Source organism: Salminus brasiliensis, chromosome 12 (genome assembly GCF_030463535.1).
Source record: "Salminus brasiliensis chromosome 12, fSalBra1.hap2, whole genome shotgun sequence".
In the NCBI taxonomy this organism is placed as follows: Eukaryota; Metazoa; Chordata; class Actinopteri; order Characiformes; family Bryconidae; genus Salminus; species Salminus brasiliensis.
The window spans coordinates 26,225,133-26,245,671 of NC_132889.1; the positions used below are offsets into that span (position 1 = coordinate 26,225,133).

General features: G+C 41.8%; 1 protein-coding gene across 3 annotated transcripts in view; it reads right to left on the reverse strand.

Moving 5' to 3' along the window:
* The window catches only part of gas7a (growth arrest-specific 7a), a 65,961-nt gene that overhangs the window by 37,275 nt on the left and 8,147 nt on the right, over window positions 1-20,539 (reverse strand). Inside the window, exons 3-5 of one of the 3 annotated variants that reach the window (XM_072693115.1) lie at window positions 15,669-15,737; window positions 12,995-13,080; window positions 3,143-3,211 (exon numbers count right to left, since the gene is read on the reverse strand). In XM_072693115.1, the coding sequence (XP_072549216.1) occupies window positions 3,143-3,211; window positions 12,995-13,080; window positions 15,669-15,737 (224 nt within the window). Of the gene's footprint in view, window positions 1-3,142; window positions 3,587-9,636; window positions 9,667-12,994; window positions 13,081-15,668; window positions 15,738-20,539 lie in introns of those variants that run through there. The other 2 variants (XM_072693117.1, XM_072693116.1) reach the window with 2 other exon arrangements.

The window sequence follows — 20,539 nt, forward strand, 5'->3', positions numbered from 1 at the left end:
TATGATATGAGAGCAAGATCTGGCAATAACCAGTCTTGACTTTGGACTCAAAATCTGTTGTCAAATAACAGAGTTTTATATACCAGGTAGCATTAAAGCAACCTGATTGATGTCCCAAATGTATTGCATTTCCTACTTTGGACATTCTTTTCTAAGATGGCATTGTGCACAAAGGTGCTTTCTAGGACTGCTGTAGGATTTTCTGCAGAGCAGATATGAAGCAGTGTTTCAACACTAGCTTCTGTACCCCATCGTCATCTGTCAACACCTGTGTATTCAAAGCAACCAGGCAGCAACACAGTAACTGTACTGTATGCGTTTCTATGTTTGGAAAAAAATCTGAATGACTCTCTCTTTCTCTCTCTCCCCCATCCATATTTCTCTCTCCAACCCTCTTTGTGTGTGTGTGTTTCATTTCAACACCCATTAATCACTTCTATTGCCTTTGTCACCATGGAAACTGGACTAGCCAAGTCTTCCCCCGTTTCCCTAGGCTGCTTCTCTCTCTCCCAGTGGGCGGATCTACAGCTCTGACAGACAGTTCAACAGCCCTGTGAGCTCTGCCAGCGCTTCCGTTCTTCCGAAACTGTACTCCAGAAGTCCTGTCTGCCCCTCCTGTACCAAACGGCATCCCTCACTCCATCTCTCACCTCCCTCCATTTCTCAGGCTTGCTCTCCATCTCAGTCAGTATCATACCATAGGTTACATAATAACAGCCAGTATAAGCCTGGGATATAGCCTCTTCATGAGCATTCAGAGGAACTTAATTGCACTGCTGAAGAGATCTGAACGGGCACTAATTAGTCATCTGGGTGTTATTATGAACAGATCTGTCCAGGGTAGATGGTCAGAGCACGGCAGATGCTTGAACCCAAATAAAAAAAGTCTGGCCCGTAGTGAAGCACAGTTCAATAAATGAAACACAGTAATTTATCTTTCAGGCTATTTATTTTTAGCAATAGTTGAAATTAGAGATTCAAACCAACTCACAAGTCCAAACTGCCTGATTTCAACATATCGATCAATTGCACTGTTAATTTTTTCATGTTTTATTATCTCTATGTTTGACTTATTGGCATTATGTGGATCTGGTTGTTGTTCTTCACGTGTCAAGATCCCATGATAAATGGACCAAAAGAAGAATGCTCAAAAATGTTTGAATCCTGAGCCATGCCGCTTTGCCATCAGCAGCCGTCCGAGAAAGCACAATTGGCTGTGATCTGTTTGGGTTGGTAAATGGTTCTCTTTACCCTCACCACTCTTAAACAATGTTGACCGGTACAGGCGTCTGCTAGCTGGTGCGGTAATGCTGGGGACCCAGTGCTTTACTCCTGGTGTATGGAGTACCCAGCATTGCCGCAGTGGCAGCAGTTTGAAAAGAGATGGTGCCTGGTCTTGCATGTATCAGAGAAGACATAAGTTAAGTCCTATCACTCTTAGTGTAGAGGGCATCGCTACAAACAAGCTACAAACAGGTGGGTTAACTGGCAGTACCTAATAGGAAGAAAAAGGGGAAAATACATTTAAAAAAAGAAAATGCTCCAAAATGATTTGGAATAAAATCTTACATAAAGTCTTACATTGGCTTCCACTTGAATTTAGGAAGTGTTTATCCTTCCCCTGTACAGTTATCACTTTGGTTTCAAGGAGAACCATGTTGGTAACAGAGCTGTCTAACGAACCTTCACCTGATATAAAGATTCTTTACACTCACACTCTATTACAAACATGGTTCTTCATAATAACCAAAGTGTATGAATGCAGATGAGGCTAATGTACTAGAGCGGAAATGACCATATACCAGTGTTCATATTACAGCTACAATTTCATAATGACCACAACAAAAATGAATTTTTCATGCCTGATTATCGCATTTCAATGCAGCCAATCCTTCACATCACTTGTTTCCATGTAGAAATCTCAAATTCGGAACACGGCAGCGTCAGGAGACGACTGTGAGCGGAATAGGAATAGACTGGAGTGTAGTGTGGACTGGTTGAGATGTAAATATGTGTGTATGATGAAGGCAGATAGATGACCTGCAGCAGAAGGTAGTGATGGGGGCAGAGGGGGTGAGCAGCTTCGCTCGACCTTCTGCAGAGAGCTTCATGAAGCATGTGCGTGGATGCGGGCACATTACCTCTTGAGCCTACGCCACAGCCACATACGCAACCACACAAAACACAAAATCTATTTCAGGACTGCACTCCAAGTCTACCCAACCACAACATGGCTACTTTATGAAGCTCCATCGTGTAGGTTGAGTAGATCTGTAGACACTTCGTAGATAGCAACAGAATTGCGACTATCTGACCATTTTTAATTCTACAAGACATACAGTGCATAAACATAAACTGACACTAGAAGTGCTGTGTGTGTGTATATATGTGTGTGTGTGTGTGTGTGTGTGTTTTTTTGTTGTATGAAACGAAGCTCACACTGTGAACATCAGCCATGTCAGATATCAGAGCTTTTCAGATGCTGCAGAGCTTGTGTTTCAGCACGTTTTGTGCGCTCACCAAAGCTGCCACAGCGTCTAGTGGCAGCTTTGTTCCACATCAGAGTCTGAAATAACTGGAATAACAAGTGTTCTCTAGAGTAAGAACCCGTACACGTGAAGGTATGAAAGATCTGCCAGAACTGCAGGGCTACGGCAAATGTTTATGAAGCGAGAACCATATGATCCATCACAGTATGGTCTTTCAAACCCATTTAACTGCATACAGCTGCAGAACCAGTAGTGATGTAATTCCCAGCACTAGTGTTTCTAGTGTGCCTTCACACTTTTTTTTACAGCAGTCTAGCATGGAAACGTGTGCAACACACTCTCCCACTCGAAAGCACAGAGGCACAGAACAGCAAACAGATGTTTCCTATCTGCTGGAGGCTTCAGGGAGGCTGATTTAAAGCCCCACTGGCCAGTTTGAGGACCATAACACCCTGACACTTAGCCTTTTCATTGAGTCACTGATTGAAGATAATCAATCAAGTTATGAAGCCATAATCCACAGCGCTGAGGGGTGGCTGCAGCCAGAGAACGTCAATAAATCTACGAGACATGGGGTATATACCGGGTGCTCTGTTTACAAATATTTGTGTATATGTGAGCATGTGCGTGTGTGAGTGTGTGTGGATACTCACAGTGGTTTTGGTCTCCTTGATTTCCCTCTCCTTGTTCTGCCTCCTGGCCGGGGAGAGCGAGCCAGGGCTCTGTGGGGACAGACAAGACGCATCGTCAAAACTGCCCTCCGTGTCAAAGCTCTCCTCTGTATCCATCTCTCAGTTCTTCCCTTCCTTCTTTACTTCCTTCCTTCCTTCTCTCTCTCTCTCTCTCTCTCTCTCTCTCTCTCTCTCTCTCTCTCTCTCTTTCTTTCGCTGCTCTCCAGCCACACTGCTCAACTCCTGCGTGCAATCTGCCTGCCTGCTTGCCTCCGTTGCCGTGGCGAGCAGCGCACAGTGAAGCTGTGTGTGGTGGTTGGGAGAGGGGGAGGGGGGCGTGCCAGCGCTCTTGGAGAGGGGTGGGTGGTAAGGTTGTGGTAGTGGGAATGCATCAAGTGAGAGAGAGAAAGCTAAGAGAGACGCCGAGTGAGTGAATGAGTGAGTGGAGGCGTGACACAAACAGAAAGATACAGTTAAGGAGGAAAGGAGGAAAGAGAGAGAGAGAGAGAGAGAGAGAGAGAGAGACAGAGAGAGAGGGGGGGCAGTTTGACAGCAAACAATAGGTTTGACAGACAGAATAATGAAGAGCAAAAGGAATATTACAAAAAAAGAGAGGAGAGAGAGAGAGAGTGAGGGAGAAGTGAATTAGTGAGTTGATGTGTGACATGCTGATTGCTGAACTGTAGTGTACACACAGACATTGTAAAGAGGAAAAAGCACGAGAGAGTGAGAGTGAATGAGTGAATGGAGTTCACAATGCTGAGTTCACATAAACAGAGAAAAGCAGAGGGAGCTGTGAGAGAGAAAGTGTGTATTTAGGGCTGAGCAGTATGGCCAATTATAAGCTCCCCGGACAAAAAATCTGTCACCTTGTGTGTTTAAGGTGGTAGTAACTTAGATAATCTGGCTATAAATAACTGCAGGTGTGCGACGAGATTTATAGATTGAGAAGAGGTGGTACAGTGCAGTGAGTGTCTCGTGTGGAAAATGGGTTGTAAAGCAGATTTAATGATTGGCAAAAAAGGGTGATTGCATTTGGACGTGCCAAAGGCCATAGGGTGAAGAAAGTAGCTGAATTTGCAGGTGTGTCGAAGTGTATGGTCATACGGGTCTACCAGAAATGGCAAAAAAAACAGAGCTTTGTCCGAAAGTGTGCTCTATTCAATACAGAGTGCACTACTTGTGGTTTGTGAAAATGGTGCATAACAATCCCACAATGCACTGCAATGAGTAGTTTACAAACGATGAACTCAAGCGGACATGGAGCATTGAGCTCACGCACATAAGGAGGTGTCCGAAATTATTGGGTGCACCTCAATTGCGTATTAATTGGTAATGCTAACTAGTTGTTAAGCATGTTGCCACCCATTTCACGCTCCCTGTCCGGTTCGTGCCAAACGTGTGCACAAGCGCAGAGCAAACGGACCCAGGGAATGCGGATCGGGTAGCAACAGTATCGAGTCTGCAGTGGTGGTGCTGCTGTCCTCGCCTGCAAACTCAACCTCCCTACACCTCGCTGGATAACAGACTCCTGTTATCTCTAAATTTGCATGTTTAGTCTGCGTAGACATAGCAGCAAGGGAATGACTTTGGGTAGCCAGTCTTGACTGTTTGTTTATTTGCTTCAAAAAGAAAGCCAGTAGCATCACATCGGCATTAAGAAATCCAGAGCTTTATGGCTTAACTTATAACACATATATATAGCTATAACAGTCAGTGGAGCAGGTTTGACTGGTTAGCTAATGAAAGCGAATCTACACTAAACCACCCACCTGTCTAACAGGCCAAGCCTGCAAATGCTTAACTAACATCAGCCCTTTATTCTTTTGTAAGAATCCCATCTGTGGGAACGCCGTGCTAAGCATTTGTGCTGTTTGTGATGTGTCTAAATTATGCTGCTCTAAATTTCAGTCTGCGAATGACCTTGGGACATGGAAGTGACATACTGTGAAACTCAAATACTGCTGTGACCGCCCTTATAAAAAAAAAATAATAATTATTCGACATCACCTACAGACTCTTAGTTAGTTTAAGTAATATGGGTTGCTACGCATCCCGGACGTGTGACCGCGAGTAAGTGTCTGCAGAAGGGGACCTTAAAAGCAGCATGAGGGAAGCAAAAGCTGGGGAAACCATGATGGTTGGTGTGGCGCAACAGATAACACCACTACCTGCCACTGAGCTACCACACCATTTGGGAGACTGGGGTTCGATTCCCGGGCTGGGTGACTATGCTGCGCTACACCAATAAGAGTCCTTGGGCAAGACTCCTAACACTACACTGACCCTCCTCTGTAATATGAGTAACCCTGTAAGTCGCTCTGGATAAGAGCGTCTGCTAAATGCCATAAATGTAAATGTAAATGTAAACCAGCAGGTATTTTTGCTAGACTAAAAGCTAAAGCCCTAGCTGACCAACTTTGACAATGTCTTCAGCTATCTAACCACACGCCACAAGACGTGGTATCAGCAGTATCTCTTGAATTTCAGTCGCAGGTGTCATGCAGAAAATGCTCTGCCATCTGAACACAGCCTTACTCAGCTCCAAAATACAACGAAAACACAGAAGAATTTAAACAGATATGCTTTTACTGACATGTTCACTGACTGAAAAACGAGCAGAGCCATTGTTCTATAAGGCACAGAGCAGAGCAGATACTACTGAGGCCTCCCATAAATAAATAAATAAACTGACAAATTTAACTGCACAAAATTCACACACATTTTTCACCACTCTTCATTATTCTAAAAATCACTTGGGTGTAATGACATGCCACTTAAAAGACCCATTAAATATGAAGCCAAAGAGGACTCAAAAAGGGTCTTTGAGGGGACCGTGTCACACGGTTTTGGCAAGTGAGAGGAGGGATCATTCCCCCACTCTATGCAGACAAAAGAAGCGCAAGTCCCACTCACACCAGCGGGAAGCACTGGCCACTTCGTTAAACCTTAGTGATTCTTTCCCCCCGTTCTGAGATTACTGTGAACTGTGGCCATTTTTCTGGTTGCTATGGTGCTGTGACTATTTTGAGCCGAAACAAGCATTTTCTAATGAGCCAATTGTAGGAAAAACAGTTTTCTTTGGGATCTGTTCAGCTAGCTGCCAGAACTTGCTGTGCTGGCTACTGCTGTTTCCCTGGGAGTCAGGGTGGGATAAAGAGGATGGCGCTAACCTTGTTCATCCGGCCGGCCTGAATAGGCGTGTACTATGTAGGTTTACCTTATATATGGTCTTTGATAAACCGCAAAACAGGTTTAGGCCGTGTCCGATTTCTAATCAAATCTGCATATGCAGATCCAGATATTTTGAGGCTACACCTGGCATTTTGTGATGGGTTCACGTTCGGATTTCACCTAACCACATGACAAGTCAGGTGTAAACATGCTTCAGACGCACTGTGATCGGATTACAAACGGATTGCAAATGGATTACAATTGGATCACTCAAAATACGTTCCGAGGTGGTCAGAGGTGCACCTGGACCACATTTAACACAAGAGGAAACGGAATGCATTCTCCATGTTCGGATACACTCTCTCCATCTCCCTCACTCTCTCTCACTCTGTGTGTGGTTGTGTGTGAGCAAGTGTGTACCACAGCTATCACAGCTGCCAGGTTCACAGAGTAAGATCTCTTGTAGTTGAAACAGCCCTTTGCATTTACGGGAATGAGAACCATCTATAGTTCTACCATGCTGAGAAACCCCCTTTCTGAGAACTGTCGTACCACCTTGATGAGAAAATGTCGGTTACAGGATGAAAAATGAAATTTATGTGCATGTTGATGTGCTTTTTTACACAGGAAAAAAAATCGGATCTGGTTACACTGAAGACAGATGGCATATCTACAACCATGTTAACATACTCCTGTACAACATCCGGAGAATTCAACCCTTCCTCTCTAGAGAGGCCACCCAGGTGCTCGTTCAGTCTCTCGTCACTTCTAGACTTGACTACTGCAACTCTCTTCTGGCTGGTCTCCCTCTGCGCACCATCAGGCCCCTGCAACTCATCCAAAAAGCAGCGGCACGGGTCGTCCTTAATGTCCCTAAATTCAGCCATGTCACTCCACTGCTGTGTTCTCTTCACTGGCTTCCTGTAGCTGCTTCCCGCATCAGATTTAAAACCCTGACGCTGGCCTACAGAGCCAAGAACGGACCAGCCCCTCCATACTTGATGTCAATGGTCAAAAGCCGATCCGCACCTAGAGCCCTTCGAGCCTCAAGTACGGCTCGGCTCGACCCGCCATCCCACAAAATCCGCGGAAGACAAGCGTCCAGGCTTTTTTCTGTCCTGGCACCAAAGTGGTGGAACGAGCTTCCCCTGGGTGTCCGAACAGCCGAGTCGCTCGCTGTCTTCAAACGCAGACTGAAGACCCACCTCTTCCGAGAGTACTTGGACGATTAGAGTACTATGGTCACCTTATTGTCTTGTGTTTAGTAATGTCTAAGCTTAGAGGTATCCTTTGAATTATTAGTCTATTCTAACTAGCTAAGGCTTTTCTTGGGTAAATAGCAAAGCACTTTGTCTCTCTGTCTTTCTCTGGATAAGAGCGTCTGCTAAATGCCATAAATATAAATGTAAATGTAAAATGTTAATAATACTGAACAGATTCAGATACAGTGCCATTATGTGATATGGGCCATTATGTTATAGTGGTAAAATGAAAATGTGTGTAAAGGTGTGACAAAACATGGAAATCTACAGATTGTCTATATCTATAATTATAAATAATTAGCACAGTATTTTCTAATTATAATAACAGCATTATTGCCCTATTGCCTTGTCGTTTTGGCCATTTGTGAGCTCCCACTGATTCACAGACATTACTTGTTTTTAAATGACACACAAAGCAGCTTGCATGCTAACAAATGTTACTGCAGCAACGAGCAATACATTTTTACATCCAGGTTCACATGTGCCACAACGTAAATCTGGAATTATGGCAGAGGCATTCTGTAATTCAGTAATGGATGCCTTAGCTGAACCAGCAAGACACTTACAGAAGGCAAAATGCTGGTATGTCACGTTGACCAACAGAGTCAACCCTGTACCCTACTCTACTCTAACCGCTCACTAATGACCTGTTATAATCCACTGCCCTCACAGCTAAAGGCAAATACAATATAATAATGCCATGATCTTCTTCACATTGTGTGTTTGTGTGTGTGTGTGTGTGTGTGTGTGTGTGTGTGCTTATGCTCTTGCTTATTTACTGGTAGATGAGAGCAGTATTACCCCTAGTAGAGTAGAACCCCTACTGTCACTTTAATACTCTCTCCCAGAGCAGGACAGTGAAAAACCCCTTGTTTACAGGAAGTAAAACGGAAATGCTGTATAAGTTGGTGTGTTTTTTACGTTTTTACGCCAGTAAAATCAGATCTCATCTGGTCACACTGGGGTCATGTGTAAACAGAATCTGGTTGAAGCACATCCAGATTCTATCCAGGTCCGAAATCCATGTTAATGTGAGGTTTAAACAGGCCCAAAGACATAGGAAAGACAGAGATGAGAGATGTGTAAGTGTAATAGAAGTGAATGAAATGGCGACCAACACAAACCTATAGTTAAGAACGCTTAACATTCTTAACTGAGAAAAATAGAAAGAATAAGAGAGGATTAAGCATGACAGCGAGACAATGACCAAAGTCATACGGTCTGAATGACCAAACAGCAAAAAATTCTACAGTAAAAAATAGAACATGGCATGGAATAGACACAGAAAAAGCAAGGCAGGCAGGGATGGAGTGACAGTGTTAGAAAGCAGAAGTAGGAGGGCAAAGAGGAAGAGACATCTTATATTTACACAAACTGCACCACGCCTCCCCCCCTGCTGTGTGTGTGTGCGTGTGTTTGAAAAAGTGGGGAGGAGGGATTGAAATTGCCATGTGATAAGCGTTCAGAGGCTAATTGGGATTGGAGACGAGATACAGCATCAGAGTGAGAGAGAGAGAGAGATTCACCTGCTTGTGAAGCTGTGTGAAGCTTCAAGGTATCTGTATTCACAGTGCGAAAAGAGTGTGTGTCTCTCTGTGCTCATGTGTTCCTGTGTGTGTGTGTGTGTGTGTGTGTGTGTGTGTGTGTGTGTGTGTGTGTGTGTTATGTGAAGCGGTGGAATGATGGAGAGTGAGTGCAGGTGCTATATTTACACATGAACCGAGCAGCAGACTCGTGTGCTTGAGCATGTGAGAACGTGTGTGTGTGAGTTCACAGTGTTCTAGCTTCCATCCATGATGCTTATCTTTGAGCAAAACAAGCCCAGCGCATCCCCCCACCCCCCTCCTAATGACCATGTGTATGAGATGCACCGCATATGACACACACACAGAGAACACTGAATTATAGCATGCAGACATGTAGCAGCAAAAGGCAAAACACACACACAGATTTCTCCAGAAGATCAAAATCACATCCTCTACATTTGTATAAACAGTAAAAGGCAGTACACAGTCACACACACACACACCTTACTCTCACCTTTCTCCAGAACATGGCGGCACCGGCCCAGCACCTACCGCTCTGTCCTGTCCAGTCCTATCCTGTCCTGCTGTGCCCTGCCGTCCCCCTATCCGTGCCCCAGCCCTCTGTCCTCTTCTCCTGTCCCGCGCCTCTTGCCCCACTATAGTCCGCCCTTCCCCGGCCTGGCCCTGGCTCAGCCCCTGACCGTGCTCCAGCGTCCGCAAGCAGGCTGCCCATATGGCCTGCTCTTCTCCTGGCCGCGCCTGTCTGCTTCCTGGCATGCATGTGTCTTTGTCCAACCACTCGGCGGGTCACGTGGCCTGCCAAGGATCTTACTTGGCCCAGCTTCAGCTACTGCTTTACCTGTTACCATCAACAGACCTACGCAAGTGTCTCCTGAGCCAGCAGCCCAGACTACAACTCTAACCCTGTAATCCCTAAGGTTGCAGGTTGCATGTGGGTTCACATGTTAGTTCCTCTTTTTTATTACTACATACAAATTATCCTCATAACAGTTACCAAACTATTCATAGTGGGTAATGAATGTTACGTCTTAATACTATATCTATCCAATTATCCAGTGGCTGGACAACAGTCATGAGGGTTCAAAAGGTTTATCAGGCTTGAATCTGGGGTTAAGTCTGAACCTGAATGCAGCCGGAGAACATTCTGCCCAACTCTGACCCAATGTTCTGCCTGAGAAAGTTTTGAATCACACAACTTACTGTTGTGTGCAGATGATTATTTCCAAGTCTATCCACATCCAACAGTAACCTAATATAATTCTGTCCAGACCCAATGATAGGCTGACAAAATTCTGTCCAAACCCAGCAATAGTCCAGCAAAATGCTGTTTGAACCAAAAAGCCTGAAGGAATTGGCCCAAACCGACTAAAGCCCAAGGAAATTATGTCCACCAAAATACTGTCCAAATCCAACTATAGCCCTACAAAGTTTAAAAAAATAAATAAATAAATAAATAAAAATTTAATTCAAACATAGCATAAAAATGTGTGTCCAAACCCAGCTATAGTCCAAATAATTCTGTCTAAACCCAATAATAGCCCAACAAAATAATGACAAAGCCAACTGTAGCTTAACAAAGTTCTGTCCACACTCAGCTATATCCCATCAAAAATCTATCAAACCCAACTACAGCCCAACAAACCTTTGTTCAACTCCAAAAACAGCCCAACCAATATTTGCTAAATCTAACCGTAGCTCAACAAATATTGGTGAAACCCACATAAATACAAGTAAATGGAGAAAGGGAGGACACAAAAACATAGCCATGTGCTAAAAAGAGCACATGGGGAAAACCAAAACAAACTGACAGAAGGAAACACAGCAGAAGGACAAAAGAGTGACAATAGCCTAATAAAATTCTGTCCAAATCCAACTATAGTCCAAATAATTCTGTCCAAGCCCGACAAAATTTAAAGCACATGCTCAAAAGGGGTCATGCCCTTTAGAGCATGTGCCAGCCAGCTGGTGAAGGTTAATATATTTGATATATTGGGGTTGATATATTTATTACTTTAAAACTGTCTGTAATTTTTACTTACTTAAATAGAATCACCATTGTTTCAGTTATGTTGTACTGACCCCATATTTGTTTCTCCCTTATGCCCCCTATGGACCCTTATCAATTTGCATTTCACTCATACAGATCTAAGGACAAATGTAAAAATACAGCTCAAAACAAAACAAAATAAATGAGATTTTTTTCAAACAAAAGCATCCCTCATCACAGACTTAAGTCTAAACACACATCCCTGCAGTTGGATTCTGGCCTTTCTGACAGGCAGACCCCAGGTGGTGAAAATAGGAAACTGGAGTTTCTCCTCCACACTGACTCTGAGCACATGTGCTCCCCAGGGATGTGTGCTTAGCCCCCTCCTGTGCTCCCTGTTTACACATGACTGTGTAGCCAAACACAAATCCAAATCTTCACATTTGCTGATGGCAGGATCATCCTAGGCTTCATCACAGATGGAAACGCGACAGATATGGCATCTGCACTGCTTGTGTTTTGCACTGCAAGGCACCTTCAGAGAGCAGAAAATAATACAAAATGTATCATAGGCAGCAAACTCAGGGCCTGACAGGACATCTATCAGTCCCGCTGTCTGAAGAAAACCCACAAAATCAGGTCGGACCCTGGCATGACCACAGTATCCAGTCCAGAACAGTTTCTGACCACAGGATATCAGGCTTCAGAACAAGTTGTGAAACACATATCCTGGCCACTTATTCACTTTATTATTATGTTATGGTACTGTAACCCAACACAAGTCTGCCCAAATCCAGCTATGGCTCAAAATAATTCCGCCCAAATCCAGTCCAACAGCATTCTGTCTAAACCCAACTATAGCCCAAAAAATTCTGTCCAAACCCAACTGTAGCTGCAAAAAAACTGTCCAAAGCTGACTGTGGCCCAACAATATTCTTCCCAAATCCAACTACAGCCCAACATAATTCTGCCCAAATTCAGTTCAATAACATTGGGTTTAAACCCAACGACAGTCCAAAAACGTTCTGTCCAAACCCAACTATAGCCCAAAATTTTAAAAATTCTGTTCAGACTCAACCTTAGTCCAAAATATTCTGTCCAAACCAAACTACAGTCTAAATAGATTATATCTAAACCCAACTATAGTTCAGAATATGATGTCTAAACCTAACTATAGTCCAAATATTCTGTCCAATCCCAACTATAATCCAAATATTCTGTCCAAACCCAACTATAGTCCAGAATATTCTATTCAAACCCAACTATAGTCCAAAACGTTTTTTAAACCCAACTATAGTCCACAAATTTTCTTTCCCAACCCAACTTTAGTCCAAACAATACTTTAATGTTTCCAATGTACAATTTATACTTCTTTACAGTAACATTAAAAGCCATTGTCAAATCAGCAGTTTATAAATTCTACTTTAAATCAGGGCTAAATGTAGGCCAATATTGCTAAAGGTGGGAGAAAAATGAGCTAGTCATCATAAGAAATGATTTCTGATTTGGACAAATGTTTCAAGCTATAGCCCAGATGTGCTAAGGATCTTAGACTTATGACTTGGAGTCCAAAGAGCATACAGATGACTTTTCACAAGTATAAATGAATGGAAGCTTGCTGTGGAGTGCCACATACTACAATTTTAACACTATTATGGATATGATTCAATTGTCATTTCTTCATGTTGTGTAATACCATGACATCACATGACATAACCTTACCATTCTGGATAACAGATAAGGCTACCTACTGGAAGCTTAAGGTACTCTTGTGTTCTACAGGCCTTAAGTAGCTGCGGGACATAGACTTACACATCAATCCTCTTAAAGCTCTCGGCTGTGACCTGCCTCAGCAGGACAGTACCTGGCCGTTCGTGCCGGCTTTCCGCTGCGAGACGTCTGCCTTCTCCAGCTGCTGGACAGCAATTCCAATAGACTGGCATCCGTTCACTGAAAATACAAAAAAGGACAAGGACTTACACCAAGTCCTTGGATGTGTTCCATAGAAATATAAATAGAAGGGGCCAACTAATTAATATTTTGTCACCTTGACATAATTAGAATCTGCAAGTTGTTGTTTGCTTTGTCTCGAAAGGATGAATAGATCAATACTAATGCTCTAAAATGACTTCCACTGAAGGCTAAGAGGTTTTTTTCCTTCATTTACTTATTACTTATGGTTATATGCAAATAAATTCTATAATGATTGACTTGAACCATATTTGTAGCTGTGGGGTATTTAGCCTGCACTGTTCAAATTCAGCATGGTAATTCACTATGATTATACAATTCAAAACATTTTGCTCTACTATTAAACACTCAGATGGCACACATTATGAATATAATAATGTTTAGAATAATACAATAACAGGCACACACAAATGATGCATGCTATATACAAACCTGCATCTGACAGATACTTTTCAACACAATGACAAATGCAGGACAAAATGTAAGTATGGAGTGGTTAAGGCTTAGACAGGGCTCCACTCAGTCCTGGGCCAGCCCACACAGTCTGCTACTTAAATGCTGCGTATGTTGTTGTGTTTGGAGCTGTTGGCCGTGGATGAGCAACGGGAGCCTTTCCTGTCGCCCCCTCAGAGCTGTCAATTAAAGCATGTAGGACTTCCGAACCCATATCCAGTCCTGGCTGTACCATTGTTCAAAACTTTAGACAATATTGAACTGATTTTGTTAAAGCCGCATGTATAAAATAATTTCTATCCATGACTTTGCACTGAACACACTTGCCTCAAACTGCCTCAAAATATTATGGCCACCTGCTTAACATGCTGTTGGTCCTTCGTTTGCCACCAAAACAGCTCTGGCCCACCAAACAGTCTGAACATGCCCTGTGGTATCTGGAATTTGAGTTTCTTTGACTCAAGCCCAACTGCCAGTTCAGCCCTGACTGGATAGCCTCAGTTTCTCTCACGCATCGATGAATCTTGGGCATTTGTTGCTCTCTGTTGTCCATGGTTGCATGGTTTGTCCCTCCCCAGACCACTTACAGTATTCTTCCCTCCTGCTGGCTGGAAGCATCCTGCAGGCTTTCTGGGGATATCCTGACACAGTCATCTGGCCATAATGATTTGGCCCTTGTCAATTTGCTCAGATCTTTTCACCTCCCATTTCTTCCACATTCAACACAATAACAAACTTTAGTTACCACCTAAGATTCCAGCCCTTGACATGCCTTTATGATCTAATCAACGTCATTCGCTTCTGGCTCATTGCTGTATGTCTTCTATAGGCTTGCATATATGGTTCCTGACTACTATCCATCATTGTGGAACCCTCTTCTAGGCCTTCAGTGAAGGAATAATGATCCTCAACTCTCCTAGATTACAGTACTAATATAGTATAGTAGTAATTTAATATAGTAATATAGTAAAGGTTTTTACTGTGAGTTTTCACATTTGTAGGCTGAACTGAAGGCCTAGGTCTAATTGCCATGGTTCACCACTGTAATCTATAATAATATTCTATCTATAATCTAGTAATCTATATTGTAAATTCTATAATAATAAATAAATGATAAAAATAAATGATAAAAAATTACACAAGTTACACAGCAAAAACAGTGACATTACAGTGACAATTTCACATGGCTGTGATGCATATTAGCTCTATTAGCCTCAAATCTCCAGTACAAAACTAAAAAAGCAATCCCCAGACTCTTGGAAGATGGACTAGATTTGGTGGGAAAACTGAGATGTTAGGCCAATCCATCCTGGACCAGTAGTCCTTTCTCTCCTCTATTCTGGCCACATATGAAATATTTCCTGGATGTGCAGGCACTGCAGCTTGTGCTATAATGTAAGGAACTGTGATCTGCTTCCTACTCCTTGTGTGCCCATGCATCCCCTATTCCTCTCCCAAAGGCAGGGTTTTTTATTTGGTGTCCATTAAGAGCTTTCTCTCCACAGCCAGAGGCATCGCTGCCAACAGTTCACGTGTACAGTCCCCACACACTCTGAACTGACACTGCGGTGAGAGGACAGGCACTGAACCAGAGGCTCAGGGACAACAGCGGGGAAAAAGAAAGGGAATCTCAGGGAGCTTACAGAGGAGAGGCATAATGCTACTATGCAAAAATGTGGAAGCACTTGTCATATTATTTATTCAGTAATACCTTATACAGTGTATACATTGAAATCTTACAAACTGGACATCAGAGGGTATATTTAGAATATTGATTTAATATTGATTATTAAAAAAAAAACATTTAAATTGAGTTGACATGCTTGTTGACCCTTTTCAAAGGTGTAAAATAATATGGATGTTTTAAGCCCTATAAAGGTGACTGGACCCTACATGTCTCCCCTGAAAAAGAAATATGGGCTTTCCACTGATGTGGCCCTGCAGCTTTCATGCACAGGGGGAAGCCATCATCAGGACAACCAAGACTGATGTCTTCTAGAGCACTGAGGCATGACGCATCACATCGAGAAATGTTTTGAGGGGATATTAGTCAGGCCAGGACAGGACTGAGTTAGAACCATGGGTCAAATGCAGTTATAGGAGCCAGAGGTTACCTGAGTTCTTGTGCATACAAGCAGTCTTTGGGCCAGCGGCTGGTGTACATGGCCGCTTCCACGTTGTTTCTGGAAATACATATAGAGTAGAAGACATTTTACGATGACCCAGACTCAAATCTACAGCTTTTCGGTAGCATGGAAGTTAGAGAAACTGCCCGGTGAGTATGAGCAGTCTTGATGTGATGTTTTTTTTTTTTAAGAAACCAAGTTCAATGAGCAGCTAATGCTAGCTAGTTAACTAGTTTGCTTTGTTTGCAACTGTGACTGTCAATGACGGTATGTTGGTGCAGAAGAAGTTCATTCATTTAGGGTTTTTTTTCTCCAGAAGATGCCATATCTTGGCCACCTGTTTTCTCATTTCTGAAGTTGAAGCTCACCAGAAGATGCCCAACCACAGCAAAAAATTTGGCTCATCTTTCCATCATTAGCTAACTTTACTAATTTAGCTACACATTCTTGCATCCTTTCCCTTTCAAGTGAATTGTTTTGTTTTCCTCAGGCAAGGTTTACTCATCTTACCATTGTTAGCATACTTAGCTAATTTCACGTCAAATAGCGAAACATTCTTGTATCCTTTTCTATTGACGTTAATAGTTTTTTTTTTCTAGACAAGGGTTACTAATCTTACCGTCATTAGCTAACTTTACTAATTTAGCTTCACATTCTTGTATCCATTCTTATTCACGTGAATTGTCTTTTTTCTTAGGCAAGGTTTACTCATCTTACCATTGTTAGCGAACTTAGCTAATTTCGCTTCAAATAGCTAAACATTCTTGTATCCTTTCCTATTCATGTTAATTGTTTTTTAATAGGCAAGGGTTACTCATCCTATCATCGTTAGTTAACTTAGCTTATTTACATTTACATTCTCGCATCCTTTCCCATTCTTGTGATTTTTTTTTTCTCAGGCAAGGTTTACTCATACATTGTTAGCAAACCTAGCTAATTTCACTTCAAATAGCTAAACATTCTCGAATCCTTTCCCATTCATGTTAATTTTTTTTCTTAGGCAAGGTTTACTCATCTTAGCATAACCTGTTACCTAACCTAAACTGTTATGCTAATTATTTAGCATGTATTGCTAGTAACCATGTAGCTTTGTAATATTAGTCGGCTAGCTAATGTTAGGAGCCCACAGTGGATGCTGTTTTAGTCCGAATAAAATTATAAATAAATCTATATGATATGACTAATGTAGACTAAAAATGACAAGACATTCCTTTCAAGATGCTAAAACCAACTAAATCAAAAAGCAGTGATAAATAAACACCAAACATCTCAATCTCTTACCTCAGAATGATTCAGTTTGATCTTTAGAAACGAATTTAGTATCTTTTTATCCCTAAATTTCATATAGTTATTGTAAAAACAGACATCCAGATACAGTTTATATAAAAACACTGAGAACAACCAACCAGAGGCAACCGTGCATTTCCTCAGCTCAGTCTAAAACTGTTTTTGCTACATTTCTTTGCTTAGTTGCCCAAATAATGTTTCAAACTCTGTGTAAGCGTCATTTGGTAATCAGCTACGGATAGCAGTCTCAGTGATATAGAGTGGCTGTTTTGGCAGCCATTCCTGTGAATGTTATTTTAGAATTAGAAGTCTGGAGGGTACATGCCATTACTACTCTGATGAAGAATTGTGGCCTAGTTGCAGCTGTCAGCTGGCCAAACTGTAGCAGAATACTCCTATTTTCATTAAAGTTTGAGTGACAAAAACAGATCACATTTATTACCCACATTTGACATTCCATGACATTTCTCCTTGGACATTTCCCAAAAGCTTCATTTGAATGATCAAATTCCAATCCCTATATTTGAGCTATTATATATCTCAAAATCAGTTCTGGTACGTGTATTTGATTTCACATTCAAGAGGAAAATGCCAATTATTCATTTTGAAAGGCAATAGAGGTGGCTATGTAAACCAAAAACAACACCAGCTGTCCACCCAGAGCTGCCAGAAAGGACTGATGTGCCACCTATGAGACAAATATTGCAAAAAAAAAAACGAAGAAAGAAAACACACTAAAACTGTTTACAAAGCGAAAGCAGTAGCACGTGGCTGCGCTATGCTCAAAAATAGCCTGCAGGCAGTTCGGCCAGTATTCACTGGAGATCCGCGGTGCTGAGCCAACACCAGAAATGTGGCGGGTGTGCCAGCTCAAAGCCAAGCACAATCCAGAACATGTTCTTACAAGAGTGATTTTAAAGCAGAAGTGCTGGTTCTGGTACTGTTTTGCTCTTCAATACACAACAACTTTGGGTTGATACTAAAGTACCAATTTAATCAATATGATATTTCTAATGGAAAATCTGTAAATAAAATTATCATTTTATTTTTATTTTTAGCAATATCTGATCTTATTTTTTTTCTATGAACACTGCCAAAACATAGTAGAGGTTTAAATAGAATATTAATATAATTTTAGGCTAATGAACATTGGTGCAAACAATTATTCACTTTTTCATCCACTCTTATTAACAAAGTACAGAGTGAGTACACATTTTGGAGGTTACACTCACTGAGCAGTTCTAAAACTGGTAATAGCGGGTCTATAGTTCATTTTAAAGAATCTAAATTGGATTCCTATTCCAATTCCTGTGCTTTTTCATCAACAGGTAACAAAATGCAATTTCCATCACACAAAAAGCTAAATATGCATTAATACATGAATTAATATCTTTTTTATTAAAAAAATACTGGCAATGAAACATAGATGTACACTTATATACACCGATCAACCATACTACATTAACATCACTGACGACGTGGCGAGGCGAAGTGAAAAACATTGATTTTCTTCATATGTCAAAAGGGTGGATATATTTTGCAGCAAGTGAACAGCAGTTAATGTTGATGTGTTAAAAGCAGGGGAAATTGGCCATATTTTGTCAGACGTCTGAACATCGCAAAAATGTCAGGCATCCAGTGGTCAGTACCACCAAAAGTGCTCCAAAAGGTGACCAGCAACAGCAAAATGGGCACCTAAGGCTGACTGATGTGATCCATGGAGGCCCCACCTTACAACCTACAGAACAAGGCCTTGTGGAGTCAATGCCTCTAATAGTCAGTTCTGTTGTAGCAGCACAAAGGGTACCTACTCAATATTAGGCATATGCTACTAATGTTATCAGATATTTGCATAACATTTGACTTTTCAGTGTGTTTGACTGCTGTTGGCTGAAAATTATTAGCAGACACACAATTCTGAGTTCCTTTAATATACAAAATGACTCTAACCCAGGCATCTAAGAATTAAATCAATAATCAACAAATCATTTTTATTTTATTTTACTTTAAGGCCTGGCAAGACTGGTCCAGCAATTATTTAGTATTGTAACAAAAAGAAAATTGCCCATAGCTAGCAGCAGTCATGCTCCCTCTCTCTCCCTTTCTTTCTCTGGCCTCCGTCCCAGACACTGTAAACACAGGCTGCCCCATGGGAGCGCTGCCTGGGCTTCACTCCCTAACTACTGATAATGATCACTATTAAACAGGCCTGCCTTCACCATGCACTTCTATTAGCTTTTGCTAGAAAACAAACGATTGTTACAGTAGTGTACAGGCCAGGCAGGGCGCTGCAGTTCATCAGAGAAATGAGAAAATGAAGAGGTTATAAAGCCATGTGTGTGTGTGTGGGAAGGGTGGCTAATATATGTGTGTAAATCAGATTAATCCATTCCAGATCAGCTCTGTGGCTCCCTCCTCAGATGAATGGTTCATGGAGATGATGGAGAATGCTAATGATGCTTCCCAGCCCGCGGCTCTTCGAGAGGACGAGATGACTTCTATGGTTACACAACAAAATACATGAAAATGCCTGCTCCCTTATCAAAAGTTTGAATTCTTTATCAGGCACTGAACGCCTGCTGAGAGAGGCTTTGGGCCATATTCACAAGCAATGCGGCTGATAAGAGATAAACTACTTGGTGTTCAGCTTGCGTCAGTGGTAAGGAGGATCAATGGAAAGAAGCATATTCATTTTAAAAGGTCAGAACAGCCAATAAGGCCTAATCCTCTTGATTTTTACAAGGGTTCCTGATTTCCTGAATGTTTGATTGTCTAACTCTAATCCTAGTCTTTGTATATATTTATGGCATTTATGGCTAATGCTCTTATCCGACAGCAGCATTAGGCCTAGTATACCAGAGAAAGTGTGGTGTTGTTAATTTTTATTACATGAGATGGCTCTAGGAGCTTTCTTACCCGAACTGTAATGCGGAAACAGAATATTTGTGACATACTCAGTGGATAATCAACAAAATGTACATTCACATTTGCATTAATGACATTTAGCGAATGCTTTTATTTAGTGCAACTTTATTATAAAGTGTTTAGTCCTTCTGTCAGAATATCTAAAGTTAGTATCGACAGACCCCAAATTTAAGATATTTTTAAGTTTAATGCCACCAGAAATAAACCACACAACTCTAACACAACAATTTGCAAGCAATACATAATTTCCTAGAACCTGAATGTTGAGATTACTAAACTATGCAAAACCCGTGGAGAAGAACAATCAAAACTTAGTGTTTTCTTAAGTGCCCTCAAAAGAGTTGACATCCACAGAAAAAGTGATTCTGCTGTTCAGACAATACCGGGAGTTCATTCCACCACATTGGTGCCAGGACAGAGAATAATTTGGCTTCTTGTATCCCATGCTTCCTAAGAGATGGTGGGTCAAGCCAGGTCGTACTTGAGGCATGATACGCTCTCGATATGGACCGGGTTTTGACCAATGCCATCAGGCACAGAGGAGCTGGACTATTTTTGGATTTCTAGGCCAGCTTCAGCCTTTTATATCTGATGCAGGCTGAAGCCAGTGAAGGGGACAAAGCAAGGATCTGACATGGCTAAACTTC